General features: G+C 39.8%; 1 protein-coding gene across 1 annotated transcript; it reads right to left on the minus strand.

Moving 5' to 3' along the window:
- Positions 1-548: 548 nt before the first annotated feature.
- On the minus strand, positions 549-15,131 carry LOC146669091 (endothelin-3). Its single transcript, XM_085405522.1, has 4 exons — positions 14,863-15,131; positions 13,997-14,234; positions 2,077-2,229; positions 549-1,145 (listed from the first exon to the last, which is right to left on the minus strand). Exons 1-4 carry the CDS (start codon positions 14,933-14,935, stop codon positions 1,067-1,069), a joined length of 543 nt encoding a protein of 180 aa, XP_085261648.1. The 5' UTR covers positions 14,936-15,131; the 3' UTR covers positions 549-1,066.
- Positions 15,132-17,326: the final 2,195 nt, after the last annotated feature.

Below are 17,326 nucleotides of genomic sequence, written 5' to 3' on the forward strand. Positions count from 1 at the left end.
GTAGTGGTAGAGTTAGTTAGTCGACATTTAGCCACGGGGTAAAAAAGCATAGTTTTAGAAAGTGAAACATCTTAACTTTGAAATCAACTCTCTTATATGCACTTTGGCTTTAGAGATCTTCTATTAGATTTCCATGTGCTATGCCAGAGAGGTAAATATAACAGAGTAGATGTGAATCTAACCTTGCTAGTACTCCCCAAAAGATTACTGCCAGTATGATGGATGTTAAGAGGTTAAGAAAAACAGACGAAAAAGAAGTGGCACCTTAAATTTACTTTGTGGTACAAACTTTTGTACTTTTCTAAATTTTTCAATACAGAGACTTGCTGGCTAGAATAATCAGATATATCTATATACAACATCTTATCACACACTTTTACTATCGTATTTGGTTTGTATGAAAAATAACTTATAGCCTTTATATATTGGAACACATTTCACACACACACACGACCGTGGAATGGATTCAGCTTATAAAACAGACTGCTAACTTTTGTTTTCAGTTCTGTTACCTCCAAAAATCTCAGACGTGCTTTACAATAAAGAACATCCTTAATGTAATGATACAAAGAAAAAAAAAAAGATATCCTGACTCTTTCAGTAACTGTGACAAACTGAATTTGTAAAAAAAGAAAGTAATGCTGACTTCCTGGCTTTGATGTTGTGCCAATGTTGCCATGGAGTTTCAGTGATGTCCCTGGAGCAGAGGCATCCACATTGTGTGTGAGCAACCAAATGTCTTATAGTCCGCACAAATCAGCCATGTAAACTAGCTTCAGTTGTGTCAGAGTAATGGAAACCATCATGCACACCTGCTGAACAGACACAGGCAGCAAGTTCTGAAAGATGAGCAGAGGTTGGCAGGAGAGAAGAGGGGCGGAGATTCTGTTAGTGGAACGTGGAATTGCTGGCTTTTAGATTTGTGCAAGCACCTTTGGTGTTACACATCCTTCAGTCTGATGACAAGACACTACAAGATATCCACCTACAGAAACGCAGACATACACGCTATGTCTTAGAATGTGTAACCACTTTTCAGTTCATAGGCCTGCCGCTTTTAATGCACTTATTTCACAGCAGGGCCACTCCGCTGAGTTGCTGTCCTCTCGTCTGTTTTTGGCAATGCTGTGTGTGGTCTCGTCTGACTGTGGAAAAACAACACACATCTTAAAGTCAAATTCAAAGAGGATCATTTCTGAAATACTGAAAATAATTACAATCATTATTATTGTTTATATGTCACCCTATTAGAGCACTTCGCTCTCGCACTGCAGGCTTACTTGTTGTTCCTAGAGTATTTAAAAGTAGAATGGGAGGCAGAGCCTTCAGTTTTCAGGCCCCTCTCTTGAATTATATATCTGTTAGTTGAATAAGTTTAATTAGGTAACAGTAAGGTTGAACTCCTTTGCACTGGAAAAGAACGATGTCATGATCCTGGATCTCTGACCCCGTGTTTCAGTTTGAGTCTTTGTTTGGTTGCAGTTTAATTTTTCACTTTGTGTATTTACTTTATATTTATGCCCAGTAAGAGGTTTTGGCTGTTTTGCACTCCCAGTCTAGTGTTCAGGTTTTTCAGCTCTCCACTTCCGTCATGTCCCTGAGCTCCTTGTGCTGTAAAGTTAGAGGTGTAAATTTGATGCATCCCCAGGATGCTCACTAAATACAGGAGGCTAAATCATTCATCCGCTGATAGACTGGCCACCTATAACAACTGCAGTAGGCTTCAGACCCCTTGTGATGCTAAGTTGGACAAGAACAGAAAAGGATGGATGGAAATATCTGTCACCGAATGTGAACAAAGCTGATGATTCAATGCTGTCTTCCAAGTATATCATGTGTTACTTCCTCTTTATGCTGTCTCTGTTCCGGCATGCTAGAACCATCTGGATGCTGTGGTGAAGTTATTTATGGCACAGCAGAAGAGGATGAAAATTGTGCTGTTAGGTAGGTTATTGCACTACAGCAACATTTTGGGAAATGTAAGACATTTTAAGACCTTTTAATTTTTTTTTAAAGAAATAGAATAATACTGGCATACAACACATTCATTTGTTTTATTTCGTATCACACCTCTACCTGATCTTGCAGAAGCTGATGCAGTCCACGTCGCTGTATTGTGAGCACGCGCAGCGCTGAGCCTCCACCCCTATCCTCACCCGCTCGGTCCTAGTGGAGCGTCTTAAACGCAGGGAACCCTGGTAACTGGACATACCAAATGGTACTGTGTGCCTAAAAGAAGAAAAGCAGACACAATGCACTTACTGACCACAGAACTATGAGTTTTACAGCTGGAAGCATACATCAGTGTTACAGTTTCCACAAGTACACTTTACTGGGTGATATGAATTTTGTCATCACCTGCCCCCTGTTGTGACTGCAGAGACACTACACTACAAAGCACCAACATGCACCCTGAAGGATGGAACAAAAGAGAACAGCTACTCTGTGGCTTCCCCAGCTGCCTGTGTGCATGTCCACAAGCAAGCATAATCCTGGCCTTGGGATGTTTATTCTCTGACTCTGCATCAAAGGGACACTCTGTTGTGGTTATATGAGGGTAAAGGTACTCTGTGGTGGTTCTAATTTTTGTCTTCCAACTCTGTGATAAAAAATGGGGGCAGAATATATAAAACACCTTTCGGAACAATTCAATCCAGCACATCACGACCACAACACGACACTGCTGCCTAAAAATATCCCTGTTATTCACTTCTTAACATCAAGCAGGTGAGCCATCTAAGTTTAGGATTCAGTTAATATCCGTTCCTTTTCATGAAATTTTCACCTGATTAGTTTAGACCAGGGGTCTGCAACCTTTAACACCCAAAGAGCCATTTGGACCCGGTTTCCACGCAAAGGAAAACACTGGGAGCCACAAATACTTTTTGAAATTGACATGAGGTTGTTGTCTGATTTGCTGAGCCAGAGGATGGATGTCAGAGAAATGAAAGAAGTGTAGTGACCCTCTTTTTTTTTTTTTAGGATGAAAGATAACACTATATTGTTTTTTTACCTTTATGCTTTGTTTGAACAACTACAGTTTGCTGCTTATGAAATCCATGAAGTGCTACAGAGAAAATTACATTTTATTTATGTAATTAACACATTTTGAACTCTTAAAGAAATATAACAAAAGGAAAGCTGAACTAAAACGATCCAGCAAACAAAAACTGTTATATCGCCTTTGGGCTTTTGGAGCCTTGACCTGACTTTACAAAAATAATTGGAAAAAAAAAAGCTGCACCCATGCGTGCAGCCGCGTGTGAAAAGTGGTCAATAAAGAGATGCTGAAAAGCGTGTTCATGCAAACATCGTCAGGTCTGTTTACAATGGGACTTCTGCTCCTGAACCTCTGCGCACAGCGTCTGCAGGTCGGGGCTGTACGAAGCCAGTTTCATCTTTACGCAGGACTGTAAGCTGTCGTCTGTGAGGCGTGAGCGCTGTTTGTTTTTAACATAGTTCACGGTGGAGAACAGCTGATAATGTGGATCCATAATTGGCCTACCTGGGGTTGAAAGTCTCGATAAATGCGCGGCGTTTCGGCGGGTACACCGGCTTCCGCGAGTGTGACGCTTATTTTGATCGATGAAAAAATAATAGAATATAATTTTATTTTTATATTTCAAGATCACAATAATCTTCCAATTTAGAACTACAAGGTAAAAAAGAACTAAACACAAATAAAATACACTTCAGCTAAATACTTCTAATTTATTTTCCCAAACCACGCGGAGCCGCAAAATAAAGACTAAAGAGCCGCATGCTCTTTATTCAGCCGCGGGTTGCCGACCCCTGGTTTAGACCAAACAGACAGTAATGTGAAAACGTATAGGACTTCATTTGAATTGTAACATTTTCTAGTTTCTGGAAATGCTTTTTGAGCATATGTATAAAACAAAAGGCAACACCACGCTAGCTTTTTGGGGTTTTTTTTAATCATCCATGGCTATGACTCCAACCTCAGTCCCAAACGTAGCTCCAAACTCTGTCTGTTTTTGGAGAAAAGCAAAAAGGAGAGAAACATAACGACTTTTTCCTGGACTTGAAATGAAACAATAAAGATGCACTAACGTCTCAGTTTCTACAAAAATGATATATCAGCAAGTACAGAAACTTTTGCACAGTTTCTCTGTTTTCATGGACAAATTAATGTAAATGGAAACAGAGATCTTCATGCAAGTTTTGGCTTCAGTCTGGAACAAATGGACACTGCCAGATGCTTAGTTTCTGTTTTCATGATGTTTTGTCAGGCTTCAACTGCAAATGCCCTCAACTGCTGCTTTTTCAGGCGTTTTTCTGCGAAAAGTGAAAACCATGCACAGTTGGGTTTAGGTCAGGTGATTCCACTGATCCTAAACGCTGTGGATTAGTGAGCTGAAGGTACTCTTTATATATATATATATATATATATATATATATATATATATATATATATATATATATATATATATATCAAAAATCTAATAGATGGCAGCAAAAGTAAAAGCTATAACTTTTAATGCATTTTTAAATGATTTGAACCCAAATTCCATGTTAGTTTTCTCTTTTGTGGGCATTTTTTATACATTTAGGATGACAGCCAGAGATACTTAGTTTTTAATTCCTTGAGCTTGAAGTTATATTTTATGTTTTTGAACTTTCACATAAAAAAACATTCAAAAGTCAAATAGTACGATGTCCTACGAGTCCAAAATAAAAAATTCATATTTTTACTAATCCCTAATAAAAACTGAAAAACAGATCATACCTTTGAAAAATGAGCGCACTAGTGATTATCCATCAGTGCCAAAGAATGGAGGCAGTGCTAATCCAAAGATGGAAGGAGATTAATTCTTTCTGATATCAGGCAAATTTATTGCAGTTTTTTGTTAATATATGTTTTGTTTTTCTTTGTTAACCGTAGCCAGACAAAAATGGACTGGTCAAACGAACAGGCCCATATAAAATGCTGATATAAAAGATGTGAGGCAGCTACACTGCTATGCTGCTGTGGTTTGGGTCCATGAAACACCTCAGAGGAAAGGCTCATTGCAAATCCAAAGTTTTTGTGACTGATCACCGTTATCCTACAACGACTCCATCTAGATGTCGTGAAGGCTCACTGAATCAAAAACAAGCTCAACTTTGTACACTTTCTAATCAGAGTCAGTTAATCTTAACTTTAATCACTTTCAGCTGCTTTGGTATTAATAAAATTAACAGGTGCACTAGAGGGGGAACAATGAGACGATTACAAACAGACTTCATGAGGGCAGCCTGAGGACCCGGCGTCCTCTAGTGGAGCCCGATCGGCATTTGCTTTAGAAGACCAGAGTTTGATGGTCCACTACTGGTGCCCTGTGCTTTTTATAGTAAAGTTCCAGAGATATAAAGTCATTGAAGAATAAGGGTATCTTGGCAGCACCCTAATAACATGTTTTTTTTTTCATGTTTTAAATTTCTCATCTATCGATCAATCGTTCACTTTCTTTTCTTTTCCAAATAAGTTGACTAACGTAACAAATTTTTTCACTGAGATTTTAACTTCGCAACAGGCAACCAGGTTTCTAGGTGTGGAGTCAGTGTTAAAATGCATTTTAGCCACATGATAAAAAAGCATTTCACAAACTATGGTCTCCTACAGGCTTTTTCGCCCATCGCTTCCAGTGTTACAACCCTAAACTGATGTCCTCCATCTGGTGGATGGCCAAACTAGTCACCAAATCCCCTCTCTTTCTTCCCCTGATATGTCAAACACAGATCTCCATAATTAAGTTTGTCTATCAGTACTACAACAAAAAATGACAAAAACCAGACCAGTTAGAACCACGCTGTACATGTAAACTCATCATGTTGACCTTGCTGTCCAGTCTTGTTGGAGTCTCCCTAAATAGCTGTAAACTGCTATAAAGTGTGAGCTGGAAAAAACAGATCACTTCACAGTGAACATGTTGTTTCCTTTGAACTTCAGAAGCGGGTCTCTTGAACAATATAAGCTGTGGTGCTGCGGGAGGGGCGTCACGCTGACCACGAACCTCCTCTTCTCTACTCTTACAAACAGAAACAGCATGTGGGTGATCCTTTCTCTTACAAAATGTTTCATCTACTGACTTCCGAAAGGAGAGACGGTCTGTCCACACAGAACTCAGTCAGTATCTTCACATGCATCTGCATCAGGGTTTTAAATCAGAGTCAGTGTAGAAGACATTATCCATACCTCTGTATGAGTTTAATGATATGGCTTTGTCACATGTCTGGGTACAGATCTTTGTCATTGTAAGCTTTCTTTTATTAAACATATACAGTATTATTTATTGCGATGGCTGTGACTCGGGTGTTGCAGAAGGTCGATGCACCGATCCTCTGCTCCTCCAGTCGACCTGTCAAGGCGGAGAATGCTGAACCCAGAGTTGCCCTCAATGTAACCATCAGAGTGCGAGAGTCATATGACTGTGTGTGTAACTGGGTGAATGATATTTTTAATTGAAAATGCTTTGAGTGTTGAACTTGAGCAGGAATGCTACCTGTCAGTGAAATTTCTGAAATTCTCTGAGCTGCCTGTCTGGCACCAACTACACTGAAAGTTACTTAAATGACCATTCTTCCCCAGTGTGATAATTAGTTTCATAGGTCATCTTCACATGCAAGCGTGCGTCTCCATAGTTATCTAGAGGTCCAAAAATGAGCCCTGAGGGTAAAATCAGGTAAACTCTACCTGGAGAGAGAAGTGCAGTCTGACTGATTGTTACTCTAGTTCTGAGTATTTAACCTTTTTGCATCCACCAGATTACTGGTGACCCATCGTGAGTATAAGGTTGTGGTAAGGTAAAGCCAGGCCAGTCCTGCAGGTTTTATGTGTCCTTGATCCAACACAGCAGATTTAAATGGCTAAATTAGCTCCTCAACATGTCTTGAAGTTCTCCAGAGGCCCAGTTGTTACAGATTTGGTGGTATTGCAAAAAACAGCTTTTTCGGGTGACTGAGTTTTCATAAAGTCAGCCACATACATAAACAAGCTTGTATGTATGATTATGTAGAGTAATGAACTCAGCCTGAAAGTGCCCCCACATGATGAGACCTCATACATTTAGGAAAATAGCTGTTCCACATAGCTGATTTCTATCATTAACCCTCTGAGGTCAAAGTCATCTTCACCGATGACCCTAACCGCGTGCGATCACAACATTTCTTGTTTGTTTTTTGTTTGTTTAAATTGTTCCAAGTTCTGGAAATCGTGGGATGAAAGAAATAGCCGGCTAATTAATCTACTGACCTTCCAGTTGGTAGATGACCCACTCTATCTCCTGAGCCACAGCTGCCTTAAGGGAAAAAAAACACTATCCAAACCTGCCTGGCCCTTTGTTTGTTTTTCTAGCATGTTAGCAGTGTAGCATCCACAGTTTTATGATGTTATGTTCAAATTTTGTGTGATGGTAAATGGTAAATGGCCTGCATTTGTATAGCGCTTTTCTAGTCCCTAAGGACCCCAAAGCGCTTCACACTACATTCAGTCATTCACCCATTCACACACAGGCGATGGCAAGCTACATTGTAGCCACAGCTGCCCTGGGGCGCTCTGACAGAGGCGAGGCTGCCGGACACTGGCGCCACCGGGCCCTCTGACCACCACCAGTAGGCAAACACGGGGTTAGTATCTTGCCCAAGGATATTTGGCATGCAGCCAGGAGGCAGCCTGGGATCGAACCACCGACCTTCTGATTAGTGGCTGACCTGCTCTGCCACCTAAGCTACAGCCACCCCACAATGGTAGATAACAATAACATTTCGAGTGGATTTAATTTTGGTGAAAATCAGGTCAAGGATAAAACCAAGTGTGAAAATCTGTCAAAACTTTACTTTACCTGCAATTTTTTATGGACAGTCTTCAAAATTTACAACAATATACTAGACCTTTGAGGCTATGCGTACCAAGGTTGGCTAAGCATTTGACCTTGATCTTTATTGTTAGCGCCTGAGGTCACTTTTCAAATGAAAGTGCCTGGAGATACCTGTACAACAAACTTTTTATTTTCTCAATATGATGGCGTCACGGTGACACCATAACAGGCTGAAGTCATCATATTTTGAGATACAAACAGGCTGACATCAGGATGTTGTAATAAAAACACAAGTATAGCCCTTACCCTGCTGAATTGTGCTCTCTTGTTAAATCATGAGTTAACTTTCCAAAAAACGTAATTAATTAAAGTTCAGTTTCACTAGTCACACCCAGGGTGGATTACTGACAGACCTGTTGAATCAAGAAATAACCTAAATAAAACCTGTCTGACAAAGTGAAGTAGGCTTAAAGATCTGAAAAAGCAACACATCGTACCATGAAACAACCTCAAGAACCAAAAACAAACTGTCATCACTGACATCTAATCAGTCTGGAAAGGGTGAAACACAGTGAGAAACACTATCCACTAATGGAGAAAACGTGGAACAGTGGTAAACCTTCCCAGGAGTGGCCAGCAGACCAAAATGACTCCAAGAGTGTACTGATGACTCATTCAGGAGGTCACAAAAGAACTGAGAAGTAATCTAAAGAACTGCAGGCCTCACTTGCCTCAGTTAAGGTCACAGTTAATGATTCAACAATGAGAAAGAAACTGGGCAAAAATGGCATCCAAGAGTTCCAAGGCAAAACCCACTGCTGTCCAAAAAGAAACAAAGGCTCATCTCACATTTGCCAACAAACATACCGATAGTCCCCAAGACTTAATATTCTGTGGACTGACAAGAGAAAAGTTGAACTTTTTGGAATGTGTGTGTCCAGTCACGCATTTCATAAAAACAACATCATACCAACAGTCAAACATCGCAGCGATAGTGTGATGATAGGACATAGACTACCTGCCACAAATGAAAACATCCTGAAAGAGAATGTCGAGCCATCAGTTTACGCCCTGCAGCACAAGTCGCACTTGGGTTGTGTAGCAGGACAGTGACCCTAAACACAACAGCAGGTCCACCTCTGATTGACTCAATAAAAACAAAATGAACGTTTTGGAGTGGTTAAAGTTAAAGCCTGGACTTAAATCAAACTGACATATTGTGACATGACCTTAAAACATGGCATTCGGGCTGAGGTGGCTGGGTTAAAATTCCTCTGTAGAAATGTAAAAGACCCACAGCCAGTTATTGCAGTTCTTTCAGTTCTACTTTAGGTAAACCCTCTACAAAGTGTATATCTTTATAAACTAGTTTTCTGATACAGTACAGGAAAAAATGTTGAAACATTTACATGAAAAAGGATGAGCATCCATGCTTAAGACTGATGTTAGTTTATATTCTGAACATCCATAAATCTGGAGTGCAATGTTAAAAACATAACTGTGATTTATTTAAGCGAGCCCCAACAACTTCACCCCCTATAAACACATTAATTACACCTAAACCTTTAAAGTCACCAGATAATCTTACACTTCTGACAGCATGCATACCTCACACTTGTTTGATCTTTGCCTTTCAACTTGGGATGGAGGTCGGTCTTACCATGCATCATACACATTTTCACATTAGTAGTAACAAAAATGATACATGACTGAGACAGACAGAGGCACGCACCAAAATCTAACTCTGTTATTACAGTTAACAAGATGGTGGCATAAAACCTTAGGAAACTAATTTTAGTCCAATCACTTATGTTCACCTTTTCAACATGTGAAATTTCACCCAAAACATAAAATACTGTTTGCAGACTACTGCCAAGTGATATGTTAAAAGTAAACCCCAATGCCTGATGTCTAAGGATGACCCTTGACCTCCTCAATGATATCCCCATTTACGGCTGAGTTCGTTTTCATGTTTAGCGAGTAGGGCTGCCACGATTAGTCGACTAGTCACGATTACGTCGACTATCAAAATCGTCGACGACTAATTCAATAGTCGACGCGTCGTTTGAAGCTTTGTAAGATCACAAAAGACGCAGGAATAAGTAGCAGGATTTAAGAGTGTAATAACGGACTGAAACAGAAGATGGCAGCACTGCATGTACAAGGATGCCAGCTGCCGTTAAACCCCGAAGAAGAAGAAGAAGCTCTGTCCCAGAATTCATAGCGCAGCCCAGCTCAGTTTCCAACAATGGCGGCAGCTAGTTAGTTTTAATATTACTCTTATTATTCTTTCTGGGTCACAAAATAAACGTTTAACATATTTTCAGGCTTGAATGTAGCTGTGTAAACCTCAAATATCTGCTCAGTTTATCAAGACACCACATATTTTCAAAAGCGCTCCGACGTTTTCAGAGACGTCTGTTACCCACTAGCTCGATAGCGAGCCGGGGGCTAGGCTAACTAGAGCCGTGAGAACACCGGACTCCCACCAGATCATTTTCAAACCCACCGCCGTCTTTCGCTACTCAGGTTAAACATATATAAGTCACTTAGATAACTTAAAAATGTTATTGTTTGGCTTTTTTCAGTATTTTATTTGTTCCTGAGTAAATCGTCTGAATTTATTAAACTCCACCGAAACAATCTGCAAATTTAATTAAAATTTAATAAACTACCATCTTGTCTTTATTTTTAGTTAGCACAGACCTTAAACACTTAAAGCTGTAAGCTAATGATAGTTATATAAGAGCAGATGCTGCTGGTGCAATAAGCTGTACGTTTTACGTCCAATGGATGATGATCTGATTAGTCGACTAATCGCAAAAATAATCGGTGACTAGTCGACTATCAAAATAATCGTTTGTGGCAGCCCTAGTAGCGAGCAAGTTAACCGTTGATATTTTGCAAATTAAGTGTCACACATGCATGCATTTTGGCCTTGCAGTTCTTCTGTCATAAACATATTAATTTGGGTAGATCAGACAGTTGAAATTTCATAACATGAGTGAATGTTATCGTAACCCTACCCGTAATCTATGCATCTAGTCTAGCCTACTTTCCTCTGACCCAAGACAAGTTGCTTGTGACTGGAAGGAGACAATGGAAATGTTGATTTGAGACTATGTTGATTTATACTTAAATAGAAAACAAATTGAACAGTAACAGATGCTGTACATGTATGTAGAACCAAACCTACCCAATAATACAAAATGCAACAGTTTTGTAATCGAGAAACTTGGATACTTGGAGTATTATATTTTATCAAATCCCTTCAGAACAAAAACCACAGTTTCAACAGTTTGGCCTGTTCGTCCACACCTGGTCACATTTCTGGCTGCACCACTGCTTAAAAATTGGGAGCTCTGAACCTGCTGTGCCAGTATTGATTAATATCTGCAATACATGTGAAGAGGAAAGACATCTTGATTCACTCCACATGGCACAATGCCCAGGTACCAAAGGAAGAAAGCCGACACACAGAGGCTTCATCTGTAAGGTGTTACTGCAGAGAAAAGGAGCTTCTTTGATCTCATCGCAGATGTTCGCTATTGATCACATGTACTTCTGCATGTGGTTACAGGACACAGTTGCTGCTCTGCACTGAAACCAGGCTGACAGCTTTTACTCTGCTGCTGATGGCCACACTTCAAGCAAAAATCTGAGAACTGATAGTAGATGGATGACCAGATACCATTCCCCTCCTGGCTCTAACCATCACCCCACTACACACATTCTCATAACACATTACGTCTGGGTACTGCTAAACTTGCCCTGAGGCCTGTTGTTTGAAATCAGTAAAGGCAGCTAAATCTACATACTACTCTGCAGATAGGCATTAGTTAATGTCTTCTGTTGCAGGTGAATTAGCTTTTGCTTTGTCTCTCACTTATCAGTGATGAAAAGGTTCAAAGCGAGTTCAGCTGTGGAAAGAAAAGCGCAATATTTAGAGATTTCAAATTGAAGACTGTTAAGCTAATATAAAGGAACAAGAATGCCGAATGAGTGAAAAACAGACGAAGGAAAACAATAGTCTCGGCTAGTCAAACCTATGTGATTGGTGTTGGACAACCCGTTTCTTCTGTTTTAAGATTCAACTTTAGAGTAAATTTCCAAAGGGTTCTTTCTATCTCACATTCCAAGGCTACCTATAAACAATCCAAACATCCAAGATGGCCAAAAGGTGGACACAGCCCTCCCCTGCTGCCTGCAAGAAATCCTCAGTGGAATTAAAATACCAGAGGGCTCAGGGTCTAGACCTTTACGGATTATATGGAATCGCTACACTTCACAAAGACACAGGAAATACTGACATATGAGAAAAAGCCCGTAGCAATGGGCCAGACACCCCATACTCCCGCATACATATATATATATATATATATATATATATATATATATATATATATATATATATATATATATATATATATATATATATATATATATATATATATATATATATATGTGTGTATATATACACACACACATATATACATATATATATATATATATATATATACATATATATATATATATATATATATATATATATATATATATATATATATATATATATATATATATATATATATATACACAAAAAAAAAAGTACTCTATAGAACATCTCATAAAGCAAAGGCATAATAAAATCCCAGAGAGATTCCTTGTTTTCTAAGTAAATATGGGGAGGGGTCCATCGTACTGTTAAAGTCTGTTCTAAACAGAATTTAGGAATTTCATGATCTATGGCTACTCAAGAAAAATGTTCACAAAGAACAAAACGGAAAACTTAATGGGAATGAGACAGCAACCAGCCAGTCTGATTGGTCAGTGAATTGTCAGAGTTATACAAATGGAAGTTAAAACTCTTCCATCCAAAGAGAAAATATACTGTAACCAAGATCTGAGGACAATGCTGTTGTCTCTGGTATTAAGCTCTTTTAAATGCACTGAGGTGAAGTGCAAACTTTGCCTGGCAGCTGACCAATCAAAATTTTCAATTTCATCAAATCGAAAGAGGAGAAGAACCATCAATCTTGTTAGCAGTGCACATTTCTTCGCCAGCATCCATGATATTATGACACCAAATCACAACAACAGTTGCATCAAGGCACTTTATATTGTTAGCTAGACCCTACAATAATGCATATAGAGAGAAAACGAACAATCACATGACCCCAATTGGCAACAATGTTTCAGTTTTTCACAAATACACAAACTATTCACCCAGCAGAACTTATCTATTGGACCTTCCTTGCATTCACTAAAGTCATTGCCAACGCTGCTCAGATCCAAAGTATTTACACTATCTTCATCCTGCTCTCTTCCTTCCACTTTTTTACTTTGCTTGATAAACACAATTTAAAACTGTTCTATAAGATACTTTCCAAAAAAATAATTCCTGCGTAGTTGACATCAAAAGGTTTGTGGGCATTTTGCACAAATTACAGGGAGGAAGGTCATGAAGTACAAGCGTTTCCCAGCATGCCTCTCTGCCTGCAAAGTTTTTCAGAAAATGTGCTTAATTTAATCAGTAAAATGTGAAATGGCTGAGTAAATATTTGCAGTTGAAATTTAATTCATAAGGAAAATGTATACTGCATTCAAGCAATGTTTGGCTTTGGTTCACAAGATAAAATCTTATGTGTCCAAATTGTGTGAAGCATCCAGTATAATGTAGACGGGGAGGGGCCCACTTTGAAAGACATTTTCACGGGGTGCCTGCTACCTTCTGGGCCCGGCTATCTCACCACATGTTTTCCAACAGCATTGCTAATATGAAAAAAAATAAGGCCAGCTAACCTGGCCTGTGAAAACATTCAGCCAATTAAGAAGCAAAACACGAGACAAAGGAGGCCTTGAACTGTTGAGCCGCTGAAACCCTATATCAAGAAGAAATGTTCGACTTTTAAAACTACAGCACCCGGCCTCCCCAGATCACAAAGACTCTGAAAATGTAGCTAAAGTAAGAAGTGATGCAGATCAAATGATCAAAGAAATCTAATTTCTACGTTTCAACATCTGATTTCTTGTCTCTGTATTATTTGTGTACAGTGCACACTAAGAAACATGATGCCCAACACATTAGTAACCTATAGTAACCTAATAAGACATTAGCTACACACATCACTTGCTTAAAAACTGGTGCAAACTGAGAATGCCTGGAGAAGGACACTTACTCCGGTGTGTTGATCCAGATGATATCCAAGTGGCAGTAATACACACACTCCTTGTCTTTGTAAGTGTAACATGTGCACCTCTTGGATCGCCTCCTGGCTAATGGTGGCTCGCAGTCAGAACACGGCTCAACGTGGGAAGCAACAGTGGCGAGATCCTCCACCCCGCCAGGCAGACGTGCGCTCTGCTCGAATGCTTTCACCTCCTTCCTCTGGCTCACATCTTTCTTAAATGAAGAACCTGCAAGATTACAGCATATGAGAGCTTCCTCTCATAGTCTTAACCTGAAACAGCGTTTGGTAAAGCATGGAAAAGCTCTTTATAGATGCATGTATATTACATTTCTGCTTGAAAAGGTTACAAAAGATCCAGATTCTAGAGTAGTTAAAAAAAAAATCAAGCATAAATAGTTACATATTTTAGTTTCATAACAGTAATTGGTCAGTTCTGTTGAGAGTAGAGTTTGTCTCAGAGAGAAAATATATGTATATATATATTTAAAGTCCCAGTCGGAGTCTTTGATGGAACTTTAAATAGTGAATTTCTTGTTTTAGTGATTCAAAACAATAAAAATACCGAACGCGTTGGAGTCACAAAACACCGACGAGTTTTCAAAAGATCTAAGACATAACATGTGCTCACTTTTAGTGGGATTTTTTTGGTGTTTTAAAAAGGTTAAAACTGTATAGATATCATGACGTCAATTGCAATGTTATAATAATCATCGGTATGATTTCAGTCTAATTGCATGTTTTGATCTATCTGTTGTGACCTGTCAGTCACTGCTGCACAATAACGCACACCAGCTGGTCTGTGTGATCATTGCTTCATTAAAACACAAACACAACAAGGACCGACCACTACTCACCGTTGGTCAAAGATGCTGTCACCACGATTAGAAACAAAACTCCCACATCAAGCGATGATGATGCGTTAGCCATCACACGTCAAACATTAGAAATGAATAATCAACTTAAAAAAAACAAACGAAAAAGTCGAAATGTGAGAACAGGTGAATGAAAACGTCCGAAATTCTCGAGTATCTTATCTCAGTGAAGCGAGTCAAAGATGTCCTCATAGAGCATCATGTGTCTGATACAACTCTGCACCGCTGCGCTTCCACACTCCGTTTGCCTTTTACAGCCACTGGGGTTCGTTATGAGCTGACACCGCTGTGACAAGTGAGCATGGATATCCCGCCAGCTTCCTGAGACACTTTTCAAAATAAAAGACCGTGCTGAACGCTGCTGAAATCAAAGGCGCGTTACACCCATGTTTGTGCGCCAACAGCACAAACATGACACAGAGACCCAGTTTAGTGACTCCAAATAGTGGCCTAGCACACAGATATCAAGCAGAGCGACAAGGTTGAGCAGTTTAAGTGGCAAAGTTAGAGAGACAAGGTGGAGAATAGTGGGTGGAGAAGGGATGTTGAAGTTGGAGCTGTCAGGTAGGAGGACAAGAAGAAAACCTCAGAGGAGGTTCATGGATGCAGTGAAGGAGGATATGCAGAGGGTTGGTGTGCCAGAGGAGGACGCTGGGGATAGGGCTTATCCTCTTAGTGCAAGAGGCGGGATACACTCTGGACAGTGATGCAGTGATGCTAATCTGATGCAGGGCTTATATATCTGTGTAAATTTCTTAATTATAATTAAGAAATCATATGTGTATTTTGTATTGTTGTTTGTGTTGCTTTTATGCTTTTATGTTGAAAGTAAGTATTATTCTACCTGTAGTTCTGGTTTGCCAATTTGACAGGGCTGTGCCTGCAGAACACCAGCAGCTGGGTGTTTTATGTGATGCATGAGGGCAGAGGTCAGGATCTCTAAAAGGATGCACTCCCTCACAGGGTTCTCTCAGCCATGAGCTTCAGGCAGCTGCAGTGCATCAGTATATCATACCTTTGTATTCTACAAGTGAAGCAACTAAGAAAATATAAACAAACTAAGATGGTAAAAAAACGAACTATGATACAATACAGAGGGTTGGTATGATAGAAATGGATGCTAGGGTGAGATGGAGGCAAATGATCTGCTGTTTCAACCCCTAAAGGGAGCAACGGAAAGAAGATGTGGTTAGTAGGTTTGAATTGTTACAAGCATGATTACTGGCTTTTTTTCATTACAACCTCACTCTCATGTCTCACCCACTAAGTAAAATCATTATCCTTCCTTGTACTACCCTACTACACGTCAGTCACGTATCCTCTGCTCACATTGGTAATCTCAGGTGCTGAATGTGATTGACCTTTTATGGTCTCTGGTTACCACATCACCTTGAATCACTTCCTCTGTGGATGTTTTGTAAGTGATGTCAGCAAAACTTAATTTTCAGTATGTGCCATTAAATACTCTCAGTGAGTCTTCCTACTCAGTCAGATCCTGCCTATAAGCACAGGATGATGAATGATATGGTTAATGAATAATTTGACAGTTATTCCCATTTGTTAAGGGTGTGAAGCAGTAGTCAGGACTTAGTCACTGTGAGGAATGATAGAATTGCAGTGAAGTCTGTTATTGTTGTGACATCTCGCTACAATTCAGGAGGTCAATGTGGGTCTTACATAACTTTAATGTTTCTGGTGCTTTCATGAGACACGTTACCATCAATCTGTCAAGTTTTAATCTTTGATTTCTGTTGATCATGTCTTGATGCATTCTCAATCATCCAGGTAAGTAAACTTCCTGTTAAATCCAGAATTGAATTCAAAATCCTGCTCCTCACATACAAGGTCTTAAATAATCAGGCCCCATCTTATCTTAATGACCTTGTAGTACCATATCACCCTATTAGAGCACTTCGCTCTCGCTCTGCAGGCCTACTTGTTGTTCCTAGAGTATTTAAAAGTAGAATGGGAGGCAGAGCCTTCAGTTTTCAGGCCCCTCTTCTGTGGAACCAGCTTCCAGTTTGGATTCAGGAGACAGACACTATCTCTACTTTTAAGATTAGGCTTCAAACTTTCCTTTTTGCTAAAGCATATAGTTAGGGCTGGACCAGGTGACCCTGAATCCTCCCTTAGTTATGCTGCAATAGACGTAGGCTGCCGGGGGATTCCCATGATGCATTGAGGTTTTCCTTTCCAGTCACCTTTCTCACTCACTATGTATTAACAGACCTCTCTGCATTGAATCATATCTGTTATTAACCTCTGTCTCTCTTCCACAGCATGTCTTTTATCCTGTCTTCCTTCTCTCACCCCAACCAATCACAGCAGATGGCCCCGCCCCTCCCTGAGCCTGGTTCTGCCGGAGGTTTCTTCCTGTTAAAAGGGAGTTTTTCCTTCCCACTGTCGCCAAAGTGCTGCTCATAGGGGGTCATATGATTGTTGGGTT

Source organism: Rhamphochromis longiceps, linkage group LG5 (genome assembly GCF_057381845.1).
Source record: "Rhamphochromis longiceps isolate RC_006_pf linkage group LG5, R_longiceps_female_GT1.1, whole genome shotgun sequence".
Taxonomy (NCBI): domain Eukaryota; kingdom Metazoa; phylum Chordata; class Actinopteri; order Cichliformes; family Cichlidae; genus Rhamphochromis; species Rhamphochromis longiceps.